Source organism: Pseudoliparis swirei, chromosome 4 (genome assembly GCF_029220125.1).
Source record: "Pseudoliparis swirei isolate HS2019 ecotype Mariana Trench chromosome 4, NWPU_hadal_v1, whole genome shotgun sequence".
Classification (NCBI taxonomy): Eukaryota; Metazoa; Chordata; class Actinopteri; order Perciformes; family Liparidae; genus Pseudoliparis; species Pseudoliparis swirei.
In genome coordinates, this window is record NC_079391.1 from 28,539,906 (window position 1) to 28,560,700 (window position 20,795).

The window sequence follows — 20,795 nt, forward strand, 5'->3', positions numbered from 1 at the left end:
TTTTTTGGACACCGATGAACATGAAAAGACTTTCGAGGTATAAAACACGAGATATATGCACGTTGGCACCTTTGGCTTCAGAGTCGGCGTTCGAACTTAAACGGTAAATGGACTTTATGGAGCTTTTCTCGTCTTCCGACCACTCAAAGCGTGTCATCACTCAACCATTCACACGCGGATGACAGGTGACACCACCTGCCCGTCAGGACTCTAACTAACCGCTCATACCCGTTCACGCGCGGCAGACGGGAGCTATTTTGGGGTTAAGCCCAAGGACACATGGACAAGCGGAGCCGGGCTTCGAACCCGTTGATCCTTCGTTTGAAGGACGATCCCGCTCGACCACGAAGCCACAGAGGTCGATCTCCATCAGCTTTACATTTTTCAGCATTATTCTTATCAAACTGCTTTTTTACTGGTAGTCTGCCATTCCTCGGCTGGTTTCAGATTGTCCAACGCCTAAACCCAAGGGATTCACAGAGGGGCTTTTATTGTGAAGGAGTCACAGGAACTGCAACATATTTGTCACCACTGTTAGTGGCGTCAGCAGTTATTAACGAGAAAAATGTGGGTCAGTGGGGCAGTTTTAATTGTTTGCAAAGGAGTAACAAAACAGTAATAAATCAGTTGTTAAAGACTGACCTCTTTATTAAAACAACGGCTTGTTTGACTAAAACATGATGAATTATAAAGTACTCCACCGTTTGTTTGTTTGTGACGATGCAGCTGTCAAGAAGTGTTGATGTTACCACGGTAACCATGGGAGTAGTCGCACCAACGTCTGACTGACATCTTAAGGATTACAAGGATAGTGTAGAAAAATATATATATTTAACTCCAATGCCAACGGAGATCATGAAACAAGAAAACTCTTTTTTTAAAAGGCACCCTTCGGTGCTGCTGGCAGCTGTCACTGAGCTGCATATCCGTTCACAGATCACCTCGCTAATTCTGGCAGGCTCGTGAAACTATCAAACGACCGCGAGGGGATTGAGGAAATAAGGGTCTCAGCGGCAGCCAGTGCTCGTGCAGGAATGTGCCGGAATGTGCAGATGGTAGACGGGATGTTATTATCAGGGGACCAACGATTGATCCACTTGTCAGAGGATTTGAGAGGCTCTTCAACACCAGTGTCCTAGATACAGTAAGGAGGGGTGGGGGGGGGGAGATCCAAATAGAGGAAAGGGAGCAGGAGGAGAAAGTGGAGGGAGGCAGAGACAGAAAGAGAAACCGACAGCGGAGGAAGAAAACAGGAAAAGTTCGGATGACGGGGCAGAATAAGGCGTTAAAAACGGAGAGGGAGCATAATGGGATCGCAATGGATAGGAAGCTGAAGCGGGCTGAGGGGCGACAAGTGGGAGGAAATGAGTAAAGAGAGGTGGAAAACTGACTGAAACGTGGGGAGAGAATAATGGAGAGTGAAGGCTGCCGAGGGAGGGCTGAGGGGTGGTGATGAAAAGATGATGCTGTTGAGGAAAGAGTGGAGCCGGCGACGGCGGGTCGAAGCCGCGAGGAGAGAAATTGTAGAGCGGCGAAATGAAAAGAAATCGCTCACGATGAGAGGGTGAGAGCGGAGGAATTAGGAGGAGGCGGAAATTACAGTGGAGGCAGCAGCTCAACAGAGGACACACAGAGGGAGAGAGAGAGTCCTGGAAATATCATCAGGAGATCAAAGGAGAATAAAGATCACAAAGATCCTGACTTTCAAAAAACGCTCATCTACCTCATCTGTTATTTTACAGCTGTGACATTGAAATGCATCAGTCTGCCCGTTACAGTTCACTTTAGGCCAATATTGCGCTTTAAATTGAAATAATTTGACCATGAATTTAGCTACACGTCTGTATTTGTCGTCTACACAATATTCAATATATCAACGACCTTTTCGTCAGTCTGAAATTAGCGTGAGACAACAATCACCCAGATTATTGAGAAACCTCAGTACCTGGATTTACTAGCCCACTCCAAATGTTGCCATCAAAAATGACAGAGTGGCACTCCTTCCTTCACTAAACTATCTTCGGCCAAGAATAAATGTACAACAAACACCAGCGTGAAGGGAGGAGCAGCCGAGATCTTATATTGGTATTGTTCTCATAGAATTCAACGTTATTGACAACAGCTGAGCAAAGAGAGAGAGAGAGTTGTCACAAGATTTAACTTTAAATCCCTCTTCCGATTTAAAAACGTGGACTCTTTCAAACCGAGTGTGACTCCGTCTCTAACGCACAGACTACGGACCTGAAAACTATTCTGTTTGGAGAACAACGAAAAGGACAATAGGAGTGAGAGGGGGGGGAGACAGTTTACCTTTTTTTATATATTTATAACTTTATAGTTACATTTTCAGATGCATAAGAGAGACGACTGCACACACACACACACACGCACACCACATGAGCCTCGATACAAAACGAGTGAAGGTGGATTAAATTAAATTCCTTTGGCATGGAAACCAAGGACAGCGGCATCCTTCAGTCAGTTTCATCACACGGGGCCTTCTGACTGAGCAACGACGGAGAATCAAACAGACGGAATGTTTTTTTAAATCCTTCAAAAATAACTGACAATGCCAGAGACCTCCATACTCATATATACACATCTTATACATTAATTCTGTTACGATACTGCCTCCACCATGTTCTCCTGATACATTACTGCAAATTGGTTTGTTTAACCCTCCTGTTACCTTTCGGGTCAATTTGACCCCATTCAATGTTTAATGTCGGTGTTCTTTGGGGTCAATCTGAACCCAGGCTGTTTTTCACTGTGTCAAACATATAAGAAATATCAACTTTTTTATATATTTAAAGGGCTATTTAGGTAGTCAACAAACAAACATAAAGTACCTCACACTTAAACTTGGGAAACAATATGAATTCTAATAATTTTCTGGAGGTTTTAATTGCTGGGGTCAAATTGACCCCGAGGGTAAAATATGTTAGTGAATGTGAAGGTAACAGGAGGGTTAAATGGTGGATTGTGAAATGTCAAACAACCTGATCCAAAGAATCAGGGATCAGCATTTCAGCCCCACTACTGGGGCCAATATCATTTACATTTACAGGCATCAGTTATTTTAAAACCAACTGAAAACAGGTCGAGAATACGCAAAATATGACCAAACTGCTACAACTCTTGAGAGCTGGTAGAATTAAAATAAATATGTATCTTATAATCTTACTGCGTGGCTTCAGTCTAAAGTTTACAGTCGCCATCTAATAATATTTGGGAGCTGAATGGTCCGTGTACGTTTAGTTTGTTTGTTGAACTACATCCAAAGTGGTCCAAAGGCAAAACTGTTACTCATTCACATTATGAGTTTTTAAATTTATTCTGGCCATATCTACACATTGCCCCTTTAATATCAAATTCTGGGTGCATCAATAAAATTACAGATAAATTAATTTGGATAATATTAAAAGGTAATAATATCTGACACTGCAGAGCGCTCTTAACCTAGAGCGATTAAGGGGATTTGTATAAATATAAAACTGATTAATATGATATGCTTAAAGGAATAGTTAGCGATATACTTGATCATTTGTTTGACAACAAATGCTATGAAGAGATCAGAGCCGATGTTATCGCATGTAGCCAAAGCTCCTCTCTGCAAAAGACCTTAATTGTTGTCAATAATCAATGAAAAACAGATCAATATTACAATGGGTGACATCCATCTCCCTGACAATGAGTGTGCGGCATGTTTTACAGTCACTGTGACACACACACACTGTCCTGCTGCTGCACACACACTCTCAAGACGACCATTAATCTGCAGCTGAAAATAGGCCCGAACAAATGCACTATTCACTCAGTTGGATTAAAACGGCATCAGCCCGGTGTTCCAGAAAATGATTAAGCCATTTTGAAGAGTGAAATTAAACATTTGTGATGTGTTTTAAGTTAATATCTTAAGGACTCGACCACCTGCCTGAAGCGATCAACCGGATCATTCCACGAAAGAGACTCTCCAAAAGGCACTCGCTAACCACCCTTCCATTAAAGCCCATATGGCTCCGACGAGCTCACCGTCCTCTGACTAACAAATTAAGGTTAATTGGCTCCAGCTGACAAACAGTTATCATTTCAACCACCAACACTCGTACTCTGGATTTTAAAAAGGGAGAAAAGTCTGTCGTGGGGAATAAACGTCGACTAACTGCGTCCGCGGGGCAATTTCCAGAAAACTCCGTGATCAACATAGAGAGAGACGTGTGATGCCGTGTCTGCCGGCTCTTTATTCCTCATAACGTTCAGGAGGCTGACATTGTGTGGCGGGTCCACCGTCAACCTACACCGTCTGCCGGTATTCACGTCCCGAGGGTGGAGCTGCGTATCGGCCTGCTCCAGCCCCAGTCAACAGGATATAAGCTCCTCCCCCCCCAGAGGACACACCTACCTGGGGCACTGAACTGGCGCACGGAGGTCGCCCGGGTCTTGTCGTGGACGCGGCTCAGGCCGCAGCCCTTTGGCACGCTCCAGGGCGCCGCGCTGGCCCAGCTGTCTCGGTCCTCCGCCGTGTCGTAGACCTCCACGTGGGGGGGGCGCTCCGTCAGGTTCTTGCTGTAGTGGCTCAGGCCGTACTGAGCGATCTGGATGGCGTAGAAGTAGCCCTGAGGGCCCCACTGCGTGGACAGAGGCACGCCTGGGAGGCAGAGGAGGAAGATAATGAACAAGCATGTTAAATTAACATGCAAACGACACCGTAAACACGACTTTATTGCGCTGCTTTGTAGTTTCTCACACGGCGTCTGGAAATGCTTCTAAATATTGTGCTTACGCGAGCATCTCGTTTGTGGAAAGGTTTGTTTTCTTCTTTTAGTCTCTTTGCAGCCTATTTCGAGAAGAATGATGCTTTTTCGTAAGCAGTTGCCACAACAGCTTCTTTTGTTTTTTGGCGCAGTGTCAAATTAAGTTCATAACCACGCTCGTGTGAAGAAAACAAATCTAAAAATGAATTATTGATATCAAACAACATTTTAAAGACGGTAATAGGACACGACTGTGGCAATATCAGAGATTCAAATCTCAGACACAGAAGGCAAAAAAAGAAGCAGAATCTTTTGGTATTTTTTTTAAACATCACCAGCTATGTAAACGATTGGATATGGTGTTAAAATACAAGTTAATCTACTGCATCTCACTGGAGGAGAGCTCTCGCCTGTTCACCAGCCTGAAGTATCTCAGGCAGCAGATTCACTCCGATTAACAGAGCGCTCACGACCTTGTGACCGAGAGATCACCAAAGCGACCAAAACCCCAGAGGAACATCATAACACACTCATGTTGGGGCTGAAAACATCCCTGCGTACACTTTACCTTCCTTACTGCCGTTTGCCATAATAGGGAGAACAAAATAAACTGTATATCTTTGTTTTTTTATGACAGAAACAACTGATTATGGGTTTTCATTCCAGCTCATGAGAGTATAATTTAAAGTTAGAGACAACTCGGCTCGGAACGCTGTGCCTCACGTTAGTCAATAATACATGTAATCTATAATACACATTTTATACATAAAATGCAGCTCCAAATGGGAATCACAAACCAAAAAAAGAAAAGGGCAGACAGTGTAATAACCAGTTAAAATGACAAAGATTGGCAATTCACATTTAAATATGCACACGCATACTGGTCATGCAGGAGTATTGGGCCAAAAGTAACAGTAATATTACAGTTCAAAGCAAATTATTTTCCAATACGTCTGCTAATCTGCTACCTTTGCTCTTCCCATTGTTGGAATGTGAAGCCGCTATTCACCAAAAACCCTCCAACCCCCGCTGATCCCATTGTTTTTCATGGACTTCATATGTGCATTACTGTGAAGACTTGGCTCAGACAGACCAAATCCACGGCACAAAAACAATCGCAGCATCTCAACTGTAGATTGGCAGTCGCGTTGCCGAGCAGGAGCATAATATCTCGCCCATTTCCCCGACTCTCCCTGCAGAGTTTCCAATGACGACAGCCGTGACAGCTTATCCACACAGATTTCTCATGCACTTGTGATGATTTATTTCCCTTCAAAAGTCAAAGTGACTATCAAAAAGTTAATGTTTACTTGGGGAAAAAGAAACACACGAAACACACACACATACCCACACACGCATACATACCCCCCCCACCCTCCCCCACCCATGCTTTTCTTGTTACTGCCGTATCCCCTGACAACTTAAGTCAAATGACGGAGAGAGAGCAGAAATCCTAACACTGTGCTTCTCCCCGAGTCACACCAAGTAATCCATGTGGAATTGACTGTTTAAGCCTGATCATATTTTAATGATTCCAGAGGGAGGATTTTTCTAGAAATCTAAAAAAAAAACTTGGTCTTCGGACAATGACACTTTATCGGCTCTAAGCCTGGGAGGTTAATATAGCAGAAAAGGAGCTCAACCATCTCATTGGTATGCAAGCTTTGCTTTTGACCTCCAGTCAGCGAGACTGGAACAACTGGTTGAAGGTGAGTCTACATTAAAGCTCCATTCAGCAAAATGTTTAATATTAACATTTAACCCAATAAATCATGTGTCATGCTGAGCGGAGTATTAGAGCCCAACTACGCCTTTGCACCTTTGAGTTTCTTTAAACTGTTTTTTGGCAAACAAATTGAAGTGGTAGAGAAAGTGCTGCATGTTGACAGCTGGGTTTTAATCAGGATGTGATGGGGACCAGGGTAAACTACCAAGAACCCCTTTGACCGGTTACGCATGTTATTTTATAGGTTCATTTATGGTCTGTAGATTATTTTAAGATGGGCGCCGAAGCTTTCTTTTGGCAACCATGTTATCTAATCCGGCTATTTAGACAGGGCCTGGTGTGGACCTGTTGTTGTTGTTGTTTTCCTTCAGAAAAATGAACCAATTACTGGTTAATGCTAATGGGGATGTTCATGTTACTCCGTGTACACTGAAGTAAAGTAGGCAACTGTCTGCCAACACATTAGACATCAACAACCAATCCGGTTGTGTTTCTGGAAGCTTTTTGTAGTCTTTCTGCCACCTGGTGGCCAAAATAGCTTAAAATAGCTTCAATGTTTGCATAACAGCTGGATGTTCTGGTGGTTACATCATGAACCGCTTCATATACTACGAATAAAGTATATTTAATCTAATCCAACATTGAGTTTGACGGAATAAAAAACCATCCGACCATCTGCAGCAGCTCGCCGTTACCCAGCTCATCACTTTGGGTTTTTGGGAAACGGCACACGTGCAAAGAGTAATGTCTGCACACTGACTTCAAACCACAATGTTTTAAACATGTTTAATATGACAAGTCAACTGGGATTGTTGTCTATTCCAGTGGTTCTCAACCTTTTGTCAGCGATGTACCTCCTATGAAATATCTTTTCAGCAAAGTACCCCCCAACTAGCCATTTTTGGGTAAGCACACAGCGATGTGCCAACAGTTTCTGATTTTATATAGAATATATAGAATTCTGATTAGGAACTTACACACTTATATTCTATTTTTAAATGATTTTTTTTTAATGAATGCTAATTTAAAATAGATTTTTTACAAATATCATGTACCCACTGGAGTGCCTTCACGTGCCCCCATTAGTGAACCACTGGTCTATTCCAATGAGTTAGTGGTTTGGAGTCATTGTGAGCCATCTTTAAACACAACAATGTCCTGGATTCACAGACTGTTCATCCAGCGCCACCTCCGTCTGCATCCATCTTGTTCAACATGTTGACTGTGCAAAAGGTGTCGGGTTAAAAAGATCACTCGTCAGTCGGCACGTATGTTTGCATCGAATGGGAGAATTTTATCAAGCATTTAAATGCTTAGAATACCTTATTTTAGACCGTGTACGTGTATTTATATAGATACACACATACAGACACACACTTGTGTGTGTGTTGGTGCACATGTTTAAGTGGTGGCGGCCTGCAATAGAACCGGGAGCAAAGATAAACACAAAAGGAGACGCAGCGTGATTTAGGAGGGTGTTGTAAGAGGATTAACTCCTTCCACTAATGACGGTGCTTCGGCTGCTGGAGATTCATTATTCTCATTCTCAACTTTTGTTCTTTGCACCAAGGAAAAGAAACACCTCAATTTCTAAACCGCCACTATAAAAACCACAAGCCCAGAAGGAGACGTGACAAGTAATGGCAGCGTTTTTTATGTCCGTCTAGTCATAAAAACCGTGAGAGCATACCTTTGTAGTCAAATTTCAGACTCATTTGTCTGAAATGCTCTCAATTTGAGCCCCGCCCCCCAACCCAAATCCCAATAGTATCTCAAAGAATCGGTAACTGATTGAGACATCAGGACAATCTGGACGCATGTCAAATATGTTGACTCCCAATAGAATATGGCAGAGGCTAGTGTGACGCCGCGTAATGAGCATCGAGGAAGATCCTGTTAAATAACTTCTCCGTGGGCAGCAGGGTGTGTCGACCTTGCTGTAACTTCGACTGTGACGGGCTAATTAACAAACTGCTATTTTAACCTATGAAAATATGCTAAATTGGAGAGAGGCGTGTGTGTGTGTGTGTGGAGTGCTAAATAGCAAAGAGCCTTGGGCTTAATTAATGGACCTTGTTAAATTGAGTGTGTGGATTCCCGTCTGTCCGATTTCCCAGTTTATATGTTCCCTCCCATAGTTGTGTTTTTGTAGTGGGTCCTTAGAGGGACTGCAACTCCCAGTAATGAGAACTACAACAAAAATGCAATTTACTGAAAATCAGCTAAACCTATTGGAACATCTCCATCAAATCTGTTATCATGCTTTCTGACCGGCGTCATCATTTTGCATTCTATTCTCTCTCTGTGTGTGTGTGTGTGTGTGTGTGTGTGTGTGTGTGTGTGTGTGTGTGTGTGAGATGAACAGGAAAGTGGATTTGTGAAACCAGAATAAAAAAGTAAGATACCAAAGTGGGGAATTTGCACAATCCATCTCAACAGAAATACCTATTTATTGGGGGGAAATTGCTTTTGCAGACATTGGCCATCATTGGTCATTAAGCTGACCTCAGCAACTGCCACTTTGCCAGTGAATATATCACTTTTTATTACATCTCCCCACTAAAACAAAGGCGTGTTTCCTGAGTGCAAAAGGACTCAGGACACGTCTTCTACTATTTTTTCTATGTACACTGTTGAAACTGAACAATGCATTTTGAGTTCCTGGCACACAATGCCCGTTTCTTTTCTTCTACTCGTCGCTCTGGTTATTTGACCATAAAAGACGAACAATAAATATCTATTTTCTAATTTCAGGAGAGCATGCAGGGCCTTTTTTTCCATGAGAGCGAGGAAAATATATTGATGACAATGTGGTTTCAACTAATGGCCTTTTTTTAAATGAGCTATTGATCCTTCCGGGTAATTATTTTAAAAGGAACCTTGAAGAGAAAACTACTTTCTGGATGGACTCAAAGTGAGAAGGAACAGAGAGGGATACGCTCACTTCCAGTAAGATATATCGATACAAAGACTTGCTGATTGTGTCAGGAAAAGATACTTTTTAAAATTAAATTTGCACAAATTACTTAAGCAGTGTTAAAGAAAGGCAAGCAGTCTTTGGGAATGGGTGGCAGAGATTGAGCAGGTGCTTTTGAAATCTGATCCATCTTGTTAATTAAGGATAGGATTTACAATGCATCACTTAGCTGGAACACACCGGATTAAGTTAATCATATTTCACAGTGACACAGGGTCTTCAACACCTAAAAATAATCAAAGTCAAGTTTAAAATCAAATAAATAATCCTGTATCTTCTGTTATTATAGGAAAAAATGCCCACGAAATGACTCCCCAAAAAAAGAATAAACCTAGACTCCTCGAGGGTCTTCAGTTGCAAAAAATAATCTTTTAATTGCACAAGCTAAAAGGTGCCACATTGTGTAATATGGCCGCAAAATAAAAAGTTTATGTGAATAATGAAGCTGGACAGAATTGTTAATTTCATTTGAACATCTTTCAACACGGTCACCTTTTCCACACGTTAATAAAGTGATTATTTTGTATATATACGGAGAGCCTCCTCTTCTTGTCAGAGTCCTATTCAAAAGCACAAAGCCTTTTCGGATTTGATCCTCTCGTACGGGGCCATCTGGCATTGGTCTGTATTCTCAGACATCCTTGATGAACATCAACTAAAAAGAAAAGAAAAACAATGTTTACCTTCCACTCCACTTATGCACTTGACTCGGTCGCGGACCTCCACGTTGTAGCCCTCGAACGACATGAAGACTCCATCGGGGTGGTACGGCTCGCGCTGCGCGTAAACCTTGGAGTAGCTGTGCTGGAACTCGAACCGGTCGTAGCCGTCGTACTGCGCCACCTTGCCGTACACCTCGAAGTACTTCTCGATCCAGCTGAAGGGCAGGTATATCTCTCCGCCGTCTCTGCGGCCTTTGATTGTAGACTCATCGTTGATCAGGCAGTCGATATCTTCATACTTGATCCCCGCGACCAGCCCGACGACGGGCGGGGGCTCTGGAGGTTGCGGCGGGTGCTGCTGGCTGCTGATGCTGGCGTCCCCCACCCTGGCACTGGGCGCCACCAAGGCGGCGCGGGACAGGAAGCGCAGGGCGGTGTCACTGGAGCAGCGGTTCCACAGCAACACCGTGATGAGTGTGAAGAGGGCGCAGATGACGATGAGGGTCTTGTAGTTCACCCGAGCAGCCAGGCAGCGCATGGTCACGACTCGCCTGCAAGACACGAGACATCCGTGAGGAGAACCCGAGGGTCAGCATTTGTTGAGAGACGGTGATCCGTCATCACATTTCTTCTCTACCCCCGACGTGTATGAAGGTAGCTTTGTGTCTTTATTATAAAAAAATATGTAAAAAAAGGTTTTCAATTAATTTACTTCCAATAAAGAAATGTGCTGTTAGTTTTGCTTATGAAATAGAATATATTGCTGCAAATGTAAAACTTTTGCTCTCAAAATAAAAACATTTGCTCTCAAAAAAAAAGAACGTGCACTCTCAAAAAAAAAAACCTTCGCTCTCAGAAAGAATATCTGAGTTGAGTTTGGATGTAGTAGGCGGGGCTTACGCTGCTAAAGCGAGGCGTTTCTATTGGTGGGTTGACGCTAACGGGAGGTTACAGTGAGGAGGACATGGAGGTAAGTTGGCATCACATTGCATTTTACGTGCATTAAAATAACTGATAAACCTGATGCGATGCGTGTGCAGTTTGTCCTTTCAGCAACAAATATTCAAATGTTTACCAGTGAAACTTCTCCAGACTTCTAGAGGCCACTTAGTGTCAGCTTCAGTAAAGACTATAAAATGAAATCAATTTGAAAATAAAGATGGGATACGCGTGATATTCGCTTTCATCCTGGAGTATTTCTGTTAAAGCTGGCCATACACACACACACGTCAATTTAAAAAGCTGATGGGAAAACCTTTACACATGAACAAGGCGTCGGCATTCTCCTGGAAACGTATCCCTTCCCTCCATTACTGAAACCAAGTTTATGGTTGACGCTGCGATAAAAAATAAAGAATAACGACTCGGCTTGCTGGAGAAAGCTGCCCGTAAGCTGGTTCAGTGCATAGAAGTGCAATGAGCCCCATAACGACATCAGTTAAACCTCAGTTGATTCATACAGCATTAATAGTGGGTAAAGCAAATAGATCAATTAAATGAGGTCAGTAGTAAATAAAAAGTGAATTTGTAGAAACAACCAAAACAAATCCAGTGACATGACAAATGACACCGCCGAGCAGCAGTCGACACTACGCGTGTCGCCCAGCGATAATCTCATCAGGCGCTACAGAGGCCCAAGAGAATGCTGCTGCCAACAACTTTCCCCAAATGCAAGACAAGTGGTAATTTGTGTCAAACACACGTTTTCTGTTCACTTTTTGTTTTGTTTGTTGAGGATCGTCTCGCTGTCGCCGAGTCAGAAGCGCATGAGGAAAGCGATGGTAAAAGTAGAGCATGTTGTAATTAAGGCTCCAGTTGCACATGTACAATGGCAGTTTTTTGACCAATAAGTAGCTCTGGATCGTGCTCAGAATGCCAGCATGAGCGTCTCAGTTACTACCCAACGGAAAACCACTGTCAAAAATTGGATTTTCGGTCTCCTCGTCCATCATTTCTATTTCTCGTTCTGGGACGCTTTCAAGTCAATTCTGCTCCTCGTGGCAACTCTCAAACTCTTCTATCTGGCTCACTTGCAATGAAAGGAATAGTTCAACATGTGGGGATATGTTCATGTGCTTTCTTGCTGATAGTTAGATTGAGAACATTAATATTGTAAATATGTAGCTGCTTAGCTTCGCCTAAAGACTGGAAACGAACACTTAGCCTGGCTTGGTCCAACGAGATCATAAAAATCTGCGTTACTTCCCAGTTTGTTTGTTTTATCCTTCCAAAAAAGAAAGTGTAAAAGCAATTTGCAAATAGTCCTCAAGAAGAAGCGACAAGACGCATATTATCTCCCCGACATTCCATCATTGGCTGCTAGACAAATCTATTTTCGGGTTCTTTTGTTCCCTCGCATAGCAGCTGTTTTATCTCTGACCCGCTCAGCCCATGGTGCATCTGCAGGGCTCTTGCATCCTTTGCCCAATTACCCTTTGGAAAGGTTCACAGTACACCATCACTCACAATAAGTTTGAAAATGGACATTTCCAAATCAAGTTTCTTTCACACAAAAAGGGTACCGCCACTTCCTGATCGTTTCTATTCCGTCTGCGTCAGAATATACACTTTTATTAATCCCTAAGGGGAAATTAGTTCGATTAGACTCGATGCATTTCCGATACGCGTCTCCACTTTCACTGTAATTATCGTAACGCATTGAAAATTGTGATCCACGTCTGTTTTCATCGGGACTTTTCATGCTCACGGCAAATCAATAGCGGCACTTGACATGGCAGAGAGTCTCCATTTTAGCAATAGCGACGTCCTAATTGCGTATGAATGGAGACGTCGAACAACGCAGTGAGACACACTATTGGGTGAATCAGTCTGGATCCATGTGTTCATGTCCTCTGCGTTTCTCTGGCATTTTCACAGAGCCAGTGGGAGATCAATACATCCTGAGGTCTCCTCCTCCACACGAATTACAGCTCACCGCTCAAAGAATTCACTATGACAGTGAAGAAGGAATCAGGTCCTCCGATGACAGAGGAGGAAAATCATTATTCCCCAAGTTCATTTTAATATCCCACCTTAAACGAGACGCTAGCATAGGTCAGCACAATTAATGTGCGTTAATTGGACGATAGCAATGTCCTACAGCATTGCACAGTCAAATTAGAGTGCAAGCGGCCTCTGGAACAAAGTTAATGGCTCAGGCGACTCTTGCTAAATAGCAAAGTGTACTCCGACAGGGCTTTAACAAGCAAATGTTGAGGGACAGCAAATTGTAGAAGATGAACAATGGCCTCCTTTGACATTAAGACTGAGGAGTTAAACTGTAGACACAAACACTAAATGTAGGCTGTGCGTCGGTAGGAAACGGGTTGAGATGAGTCCGCCCACAGAACATCTCCTTCTCTGATGGACAGCTCAACTATTTTCATTACACAAGAAAAAGGAATAGACAAGAAGTATTGTTACATTTCTTGTTGACGTGCTGTTGAGTTCAAGTCAGGGGTGAAAAAATATAATTCTCTGCCTGATTATTTATTGCCACATATAGAAACTAGCATCGGGATTTTGAGGCGCTGCGTTGTACAGGAATGAAAGAAAAAGGCCGACAGGAGCGTGTGACAATGCAGAAAAATGCGAGCGAGAGAGAGAGAGAGAGGGGGGGGGCCCGGGGACTACACCCTGAAGGATAAGTAGGACCAGCCCTGTCAGGGAGCCGGCAATAAATAATTGGTTCTTTTTTTCCAGTGATTCGTTGCCGGTGTTGAGCTCCGGCTCAAGGTGGATAGACGTGGGCTTAAGCACTGCAGCACGGAGAGTATCCATCTGCCTCGCGTCGACTATGAGGCCATCCGTCAAAACGGCGTGTCCCATTTCCTGAACGTGATTTCCGCGCAACAGTAAGCACACTGGAAGAGGACTTAATGTCACGGGTGAGCAAATTACATGATGCAGTTTGTTTGTGGATCAAAAACCACGAGTGTGTTTTTGATCCGGGCGATACCGCCCTCTGTTTATTTCTCATCCGCATCCGACACATTAATCGGCACTTGATCATTTACCACCTGGTGGAAATCAGCGGCCGGAGGTTGAGAGATCCACGAGCAACTATCTAGAGTGATGGAAATGTCATTTATGCCGACGGGCAGCTTTTGATGGCGAACGGGACTCGGAGACACATCAGCAGGTTCTGGAACAACAGTGCAGGCTCGCCATGGAGCGGCGTCGAGCAATCAAACGCGTAAAGAGAAGAGATCAAAACAGTTGCTGCCAGTGTAACTTCTTAAAACCCTGTCATGAAAGTGAAGCGTTTCCCTTTTTGCATCTGATAAACTTTTGAACAGGTGCATCTTGTTTTCTTTTTCCTGAAACTTTTATTATTTGACAGCGACCCCCACCATTGTGTTGTCTTAATGCAGGGCTGTTTTCGCTTCGGGGGCAGAGATAATAAACTCAAGTCTTTCTCGATTAAATGTTAATTCAAATCCACAGAAAAAGAGTAAGAACTGGTAACCATGTTGACAAACGCCGTTATTAATGTCCTCTTCTTCTACTGCGATTCCACAAATGAGGTAATTTGTAAAATCACATTTTCGGCTTATGCTTGACTTAATTTACCAGGCAAGCAGACAACATCGAGCTCGTTGCTCAGACAGCAGCCGCATCGTCTCTGGTGCATTTGGACCTAAATTCACTTCCATCTATTAGGAGTCAGTTCACACCGACACAGCGGCGTTGGTTGTTTATTCAAAATGCTCAACACGAATTGTGTTCAGCTACCTCTGCAGTTGTTTTAAATACCGACTGCCTTCCCTCGGGAGCAAAGACGGGATCTGTGTGGTGTGTGTGTCACACGGAGACAGAAGCTGTGATGCAGAGAGTCAGAGGGAAGAGTGTATGCGTGAGTTACTGGAGACAGTCTGTGTCCCGTTTCCTGACATTCATTTTTGTTCCTATAAAAAGGCAATCCTTCCCTAACCTTAACCACGACCACAATCTGTAGCTTTAGAAAAAGGCTTTAGGACGGCCGCCCGCATCGTTTTGATTTCATCCTCCGGTGTGAGGACTTTCCCAGGAGATATGGATGGACCTTTGTGTAATCCACTTGTTATCAGCTCAACTCGAGGAAGTGTTGCGTCGATATAATCCCTCTGGTAATAACTCCGTTTTGATGTGGAGTAAAGACTACGCTGACATTATAAATAAATAAAGAAAAGAGACGCAACTTGACAGGAGGTGAAAGACCAAACTGTTTTGGAGTATAAGAGTCCTCCATGCCTGACGGATTAGGAAAAGAAAAACCGTAAAAAACAAAAGCAGCTTTTTAGTTAACGTGCTCCCAGAGTCCCGCCTCAGGAAATTGAGAAATGCCTTAAATAGCAGGCAGCGCATTGTTGAGGCTCTAGATTTTTACAAGACGGCCTCATTCTTTGTGCCTGAATGATACCCGAATAATAAAAGCATGCCGGTCATAAAAGCATGAAGGAAAGCTCTGGCATATTGGGAAGCGATGTTATCCTGACTCAACAGGCGCAGGAAGAATGTGAAGGAAGTTGGGGCCACTTGATTATTTAATCCCTGTATTAACAAGAAATCAATGTACAATTAGCACAAGATTAACAGCCTGACTTCCACTGAGCTGCTGTTTAGGAGGGAAATATGTTATGTATATAAAAAAGGCTACGGTTATGTTTGAAATTCTTCCTCTCTTTGCATAGTTACAGGCCTGTCACACCTTTACAAGCGTTGCATGGAGCTTTGTTTATCTTAACGCAAAGCCAGGAGGCAAAGGACAACAAACTGTGGAAGTAGCCTCAGCTATTTTGAAACGTGTTTCATAAGTGGGTCCAGCTTCTCCAATATAACAATATGCTACTTAAAAATAAAAAAAGGATTGGATAGTAAGCTAAATATAGGTTTTCGACTGTTGGTCCAACAAAGTGAGACATCTGAAGAAGTCGACTGGTGCTCTGAGAAGAAAAAAAACGGAGAAAAGAACCGTCAGATTAAGCAATAATTAAGATATTTACACGAGATGTACGATTTCAATTATTCAATAACTTTGGAAAACAACCATGTCACAAAAAAAAAGAAGAGCATTATATAATCACTACATGCTAAATGTAAAGTGGGGTAACAATTACAAACCGCTGGTAGATCCCATCTGACTTCATAAGAACTTAATGCTATCTGGCCGACATGATATTGCTGACAGCTCCACACTCAGCTTCACTGACTCACAGGGCGAGCGACTTCACAGACTTGAATTCCTGAGGTCCCGGGGGCGCTCGCATGCCCGGCTTTCTTGCTGCTTCTGCAGATCGGGCTGTGGACTTTGATTGTGAGCGCTCGCCTCAGCTGTGATGGACTGTATGTGAGGGATCTCAGCAAGTGATCCCTTGGCTTAGAACTATGTGTATTAATTCTGCCTCACACTGACAACAGATGCAGATATATCGATGTCTTTATCCCACCAATTCCCAGTAAAAAAGCTGGGGAAATTCCAGCAAGGCACTTATTGCTACCATTGTTGAAATCATGAAATCAAGTGTCAAAAAAGACATCGTGACCTTGTCAAATGCACATCAAGTCAAGCCCACCGCTAATATCTCTGTCCTGATCCCCAGTGCAGAATCAACAACATTCACAAACGCGTGGACGCGGCTGCAGCGGCGAGCAGAAGGACGGCGGAATGGAGTGGGTTTTTTTCTTCGCCCCGCTGCCCTCCGGTGTAAAAAATCATGAGCAGTCATCGCAGCAATAAAAGCTGAGTGCTCGTGAGCCACCCTCGGGGAGCTATTGGAGCAGAGGCCCGGTGCACGCCTGAGATGCAGGTGTTGTAGCCCTAACTAAACTCCTGACATTTTCACTGCTCTCCACCACGGGTGAAGTGAGCTACGGGATTTGAGACCGCCCGTAAATTATCCGCTTATGCTGAAGCTGTGAGGCATGTTAGCTCCTGTGAAGAGGGGGGAGGGTGGGGCGGAGGGGTGTGTGTGTGTGTGTGTGTGAGGCAACAACTAACAGGGGGGGGGGGAATAACTTGCATCTTTTACTCCCTGGCCGTTTAGTATGCAAGTTACTATAAATCTATACTTCGACGCTCACATTCCTGTTCCACTATAGCCGGCATTATCTTCTTTCGAAAGAAGCGCTCGTACGTGAACAGATCTGTCCGTCGCCTCTCCAGGCACGATTTGCTAAATTTCTAGAACAGACGGGTCACAGGAATTAAAAAATCATGACAACTCGTTGACTCAACAAAGGTTGCTAAGCGACAAGGTTGAGTCATACGTGAAAGCCAGCACTTATGTGAGGTCAGTGATCAAGGTCTTTTACACTCAAGGTGCAGGACAACCTTTTAAAAAGAAGTGCAACTACATGTCACCTGTGATATAATCTAATATTACAGTCAAATCAAGGTTGGAAGAAAAAATGAGAACCGGCAAACGCTCAAAAAATAAACAGCTGTGAGTCACAAATGAGCTACAAATCTAGCGGCGGTGCATTGTGATCCAGCGAGTCCCCGGAAATCTATAAAACATACACTGGAGAAACATTGATGTTGCTCCAGGCCTGCGAATGAAGTATGGCCACCTCTCTTAAAGGAGTAGCAGACGCTCAGCGGACAAATCTACAGCGACACAACGGACCAACAAGTAAACTTGCATCGCCGCTCAATAATAAAGCTTTGTTTAGCGGCAGCCCAGAAGTGAGTAAACCGCTTTGAAGTTAATGCGCCTGTGCGTTTTATCTCTAGTAGGAGGATTAAGCAGGTCATTACCAAAAAGCTTAGAACGGAGGCCTACTGAGGGATTAAGCAAACTCCTAATCAAACGGAGAGGAGACAAGAGGAGATATAAATGAATAAACTAGACGATCTGCAGCGTTTTAGTCGCGGCGGTCATGACGCCTGCTTGTCCGACAACATCGTAGATGTCGATCTGGATCGATAGCCGAGACACAAATCATGCTATGGTATGATTTAGTTCACGTGGTATCAACGTACTTCAACAAGAACCGGACTGCAGCTGTTTGCATGCCGACCGTTTGGCCACCTGCATTGTAATAACGTTGTAAATGCACAAAGTGTTTTGGATTTTCAGTTTTTTTCTTCTGTAAGAATCAGAGCACTCAAACATAGTAATTGGGCTAATGAAGTGCACTCAACCATCTGAGCTAAGCAAATGAATGACACATTTCTTTAGGAGAATGTTGCTAATATAGGTGTATAGTTTTTAGCCTTGTGCACCATGATATCTGTGTTTTAGTCAGATCATGAAGACGTGAAGCCTGCAGCTCGACCCATGAAGTCAAATGTCTTCCAATTAGAGACAGTTACATATTTATAGGACTTTTTAGAACTTTTCAAGATAAATTGCTCATTAAGTTGTGTAAACAAAGTACCAGCATATGTTAACAAGAACATAATAAGTTCAATAGTATGTTCCCTCTGGTTGTTAGGAGAAAATACACAAATGATAAGAACACACTGAACACCAGATAGCAGTTTAAAATATCAGATGTGGTATGAAGTGGTGCGTCATAACACTGCTGTTTGTGTGTGTGCGTGTGTGTGTGTGTGTGTGTGTGTCTACATGCAGTCTTTCCTTATGCTTTCCAAGATGATTCAGGGCTGACCAGAGAAGGAATGCAGGGCTCTGTGCCTCTCGTAACAGCTTTGCTTATTCATTTCATCAAACAGGCGAGACTGGGACTTGTCTTTCTTTCACAGTGGATGTAAGAGAAATGGAGAAGATGTAAGATGTGTCCATGAAATGGAGTCTAGCACCAATGTGCAGACAGGAGAGGTTGTCCTGCCTTCAGTAAGTTATTTAATTGTACAATTGATTTATTTCATAAAGCTACATTTAACTAAAGTGAGGTCATCAAAAATACCTACGCTGAATGGTATTTTAACCTGTGTAAATACATATTCTGTGCACACCTCTACTGGGAAATACATGACCTTGATCAAAGTCCTGGATCGCGGACTGAAATGACATCGACACTGACCTCTAATCCATTCACAAATAAATGGCCAACTGGCTGGACATCCTGTCAATATTGACCACCAAGTCTGCCCACAGCTTTGCTCTGCAGGTTTTCTCTGCTCGCGGTTTCCTCAGCACCTGTAACACGGCAGAGGAGACAGTGGAATTCCATTAATGTCACTTAAAGTCGCGTGTAAAAAAACAACAGAAAAAGAAGAAAAGTTACAAAAGAAAGTTATGAATGACAGGTTAGAGCATGTGTCGGGGTTCGATGTAAAGACACTGCATATTTGTCGGAATATGAACCGACACACGTGAACATATAGCTATTATATTTATTGTCGTCCACTGGTTTTATTCAACCTATTTACATTTTTGAGTGTGCCTTTTCGAGTTGCAATCATGTCTAAAAGAGGCTTTTTACTTTGATTCAAATTGATAAGATTATTCAAGTCCTAACATTTGTCATTAAAGATTTGCTTGTGATCCTTAATTCAAAGCCATATGTACTGAATCATTTTTGAAATACCAGCTTATTGACGGAGTAGTGGTGAATTGCCGGTTTGGATCAGCTTTACCTCCATTCAGGGAAGGTTAGCAACAGGTTTGCGGGGTCCATCACATGTTAAATATTCACACAAACAATTAGATGATCATGAAGAAGCAGCATCTGAGCTTTCGTGATCCAAGCGCCATATTCTCCGCATGAAATCTTTAAACAGGCCAAATGTCTCCGGAGGTATAGATTATGATTAAATAATGGCTTTCCAATACAAACCTCTCTGAAGGAAACACAAATGATCAGCTGGTTTTTCTCACTGTGGATAATCACAACCTGAAATCAATGCTCCATAGACTTGTACACTAATGCTCTATAAATTAAGACCAGGAAACGCATACATAATCGTAATTGGACCCGTGATGAATTTATAGGCTTTTCGACAGCAGGGTCATGAATGTACAACCAGTCCATCAGAGCAAATGCTTACAGAGTGACATGGACACTTTGCGCCGCAATTAATCTCACCAATGTATTTCTAGCCCCTGTTTAAACAGGCTATTAAACATAAGAAAGTGCTAAATAGCCTCATCAAGAGAGAAAATCAATCTTTTTATGAAATGCGCTTATTGACAAAGCACTTAAATGAGATATTGTGGAAATAAAATAAAAAGCTGGGCTACCTCGGCCGGTGAGTGGCTCCCCTTCAGTTTTACAAAGTTTGGGGTGTAAATAGACGAAGAGATGGCCAAGAATAAGACACGGTGAAATGGACAGATCATCTTAAAAAGTGATTTTCCATTTAGCCATTGCAGTTAATCCCAATTCAATATATGACATTTCATTTTGATCCACATTTCTGTATTTATTTCTGTAAAATTACCGCGCCTTAAGACCGCTGGTTCTTTGTCGTCTATCCACCATTAACACAGCGGAGTTAGTCTGCTCCAAATGAGTAACTACAAAACATGCAGAGAAATCAGCTTTCCAGCATTTGTCGGTTATCAGATTAGCAACGAAAGATGCAAATTATTTCACGTCATTCATGCGAAGAGAAACCCCGTGGCTACAATCGGCATATACGATCTATACTGTAAAGGGTATGAGAAACCAAATTATTTAAATACTTCTGACATAGTGCTGCTATGGTGGCACATCGGGCGTGCGTGTGCATGCGTGTGCGTGTTTGTGTGTGCAACCAGCCTTCATCTGAAAGACGGCACATGTTG

General features: G+C 43.0%; 1 protein-coding gene across 1 annotated transcript in view; it reads right to left on the bottom strand.

Moving 5' to 3' along the window:
* glceb (glucuronic acid epimerase b) overlaps positions 1 to 20,795 on the bottom strand; it is a 46,690-nt gene that overhangs the window by 2,941 nt on the left and 22,954 nt on the right. The window contains exons 2-4 of the mRNA XM_056413728.1: positions 19,090 to 19,205; positions 10,141 to 10,670; positions 4,403 to 4,648 (exon numbers count right to left, since the gene is read on the bottom strand). Coding sequence (XP_056269703.1) covers positions 4,403 to 4,648; positions 10,141 to 10,657 — 763 coding nt within the window. The 5' untranslated portion in view covers positions 10,658 to 10,670; positions 19,090 to 19,205. The remainder of the gene's footprint in view (positions 1 to 4,402; positions 4,649 to 10,140; positions 10,671 to 19,089; positions 19,206 to 20,795) is intronic.